Genomic DNA, 1223 nt, shown 5'->3' with positions numbered 1-1223 from the left:
CCTGCTGGACTAACACTGTCCCAGAAGGCTTCTGCCTGTGAAGAAGCCCTCACTCTGGCCATACTCCCAAGCTCCAGTTTTTCAAGCAAATCTCACATCCTGGCTCAGGACAAATGAACCTTTTGTTTCCAAAAAGCTACAACTGCTGCAGGTTTGCTCTGGCATGGACAAGCAGGACAGCACCAGCAGATACTCACTCTGTGTCTGCACGGGCTCCCCACTGCTATTCTGACTCTGGTTGGTGAGGTTGAGGCTCTTTTTCAGGCTTATCTTCCATTTTGGGGACTGTGTTTTGTTGTGGTGTAGGGGAATTAGTAGATTGACCTAAAAAAAAAAAAAAAAAATGCACAAGTCAGAACAGTTTCATCTGCGCTTGTTTTCCACCCCATTACTTAGGGGAGCTGGCCAGCCACTCCCCGTGACCAGAGATGGGGCTGAACTTGCCTAGAAACCTCGAGGAATAGGAAATACCCAGTCCTGGCAAAGCCAGAAATGATTGTGGTTTTTCACACCCGTTCTAGTTACTTTATTCTGCAGATGAATGCAAAGGCAGAGTCCAGGGAGGCTGTACCCACCCACCAGTTCCTCCTATTGCTCCACACAAACTCTCTGGAAGCTTGCAGGTTGCTACCCTCACATCACTGCAGCACAGGGACCAGAGCTGTGGCCCCTTTGGGGTCCCCAAAGCCAGGGAGCAGCAGCACAGCCACCAGAGCTGGGACAGCAGGGGTGTTCACACCAGGGTGCCCACAGCATGCAGGGCCAGGCTGGGGGCTGCAGCACAGGACAGGGACTCACCTTGCTCTGCAGGCTTTTAATCTGTAGGTTCTGCTTGTCCAGCTTGTACTGCTGCTGCTTGATTTTCTGCAGAAGTTCCTCGATCCGCAGGTTCTGAGCATCCATCAGGGACTGCGGGGGAAGAGCCAGGTGAGCCCCACAGCTCCGGGAAGCTCTGCCCATGCGACACTCCCGGGAGGGTGCTCCCGGTGTCCCCAGGACCGCTCCGCTCCCCTGGAGCTGATCCCCACCCGCTGCTCCCGATGTCCCGGGGCAGTCGGCTCCCCCATCGCTCTCGGTGTCCCCTTGCGGGTGGGCTCTGGGGAGTGTCCCCCCACCAATGCTCCCCGCGTCAGTGCCAGTGGCAGGGGCGTGTCGGGTGCTCTCTATCCCGCTGCCCCCGGCCGGTGCCGGTCTGCTCCTCCCAGCCCACTCCCCCGTGGATG

General features: G+C 57.1%; 1 protein-coding gene across 1 annotated transcript in view; it reads right to left on the bottom strand.

The window, feature by feature from the left end:
- Window positions 1-1223, bottom strand: part of ANGPTL4 (angiopoietin like 4) — a 44159-nt gene that overhangs the window by 7234 nt on the left and 35702 nt on the right. The window contains exons 5-6 of the mRNA XM_017739070.1: window positions 799-1223; window positions 198-324 (exon numbers count right to left, since the gene is read on the bottom strand). Of these exons, the coding sequence (XP_017594559.1) occupies window positions 198-324; window positions 799-1223 (552 nt within the window). The remainder of the gene's footprint in view (window positions 1-197; window positions 325-798) is intronic.

Source organism: Corvus brachyrhynchos, unplaced genomic scaffold (genome assembly GCF_000691975.1).
Source record: "Corvus brachyrhynchos isolate BGI_N302 unplaced genomic scaffold, ASM69197v1 scaffold130, whole genome shotgun sequence".
NCBI classification, from domain to species: domain Eukaryota; kingdom Metazoa; phylum Chordata; class Aves; order Passeriformes; family Corvidae; genus Corvus; species Corvus brachyrhynchos.
The sequence above is the reverse complement of the archived record's forward strand: the minus strand, read 5'-3'. Positions and strand labels throughout refer to the sequence as shown.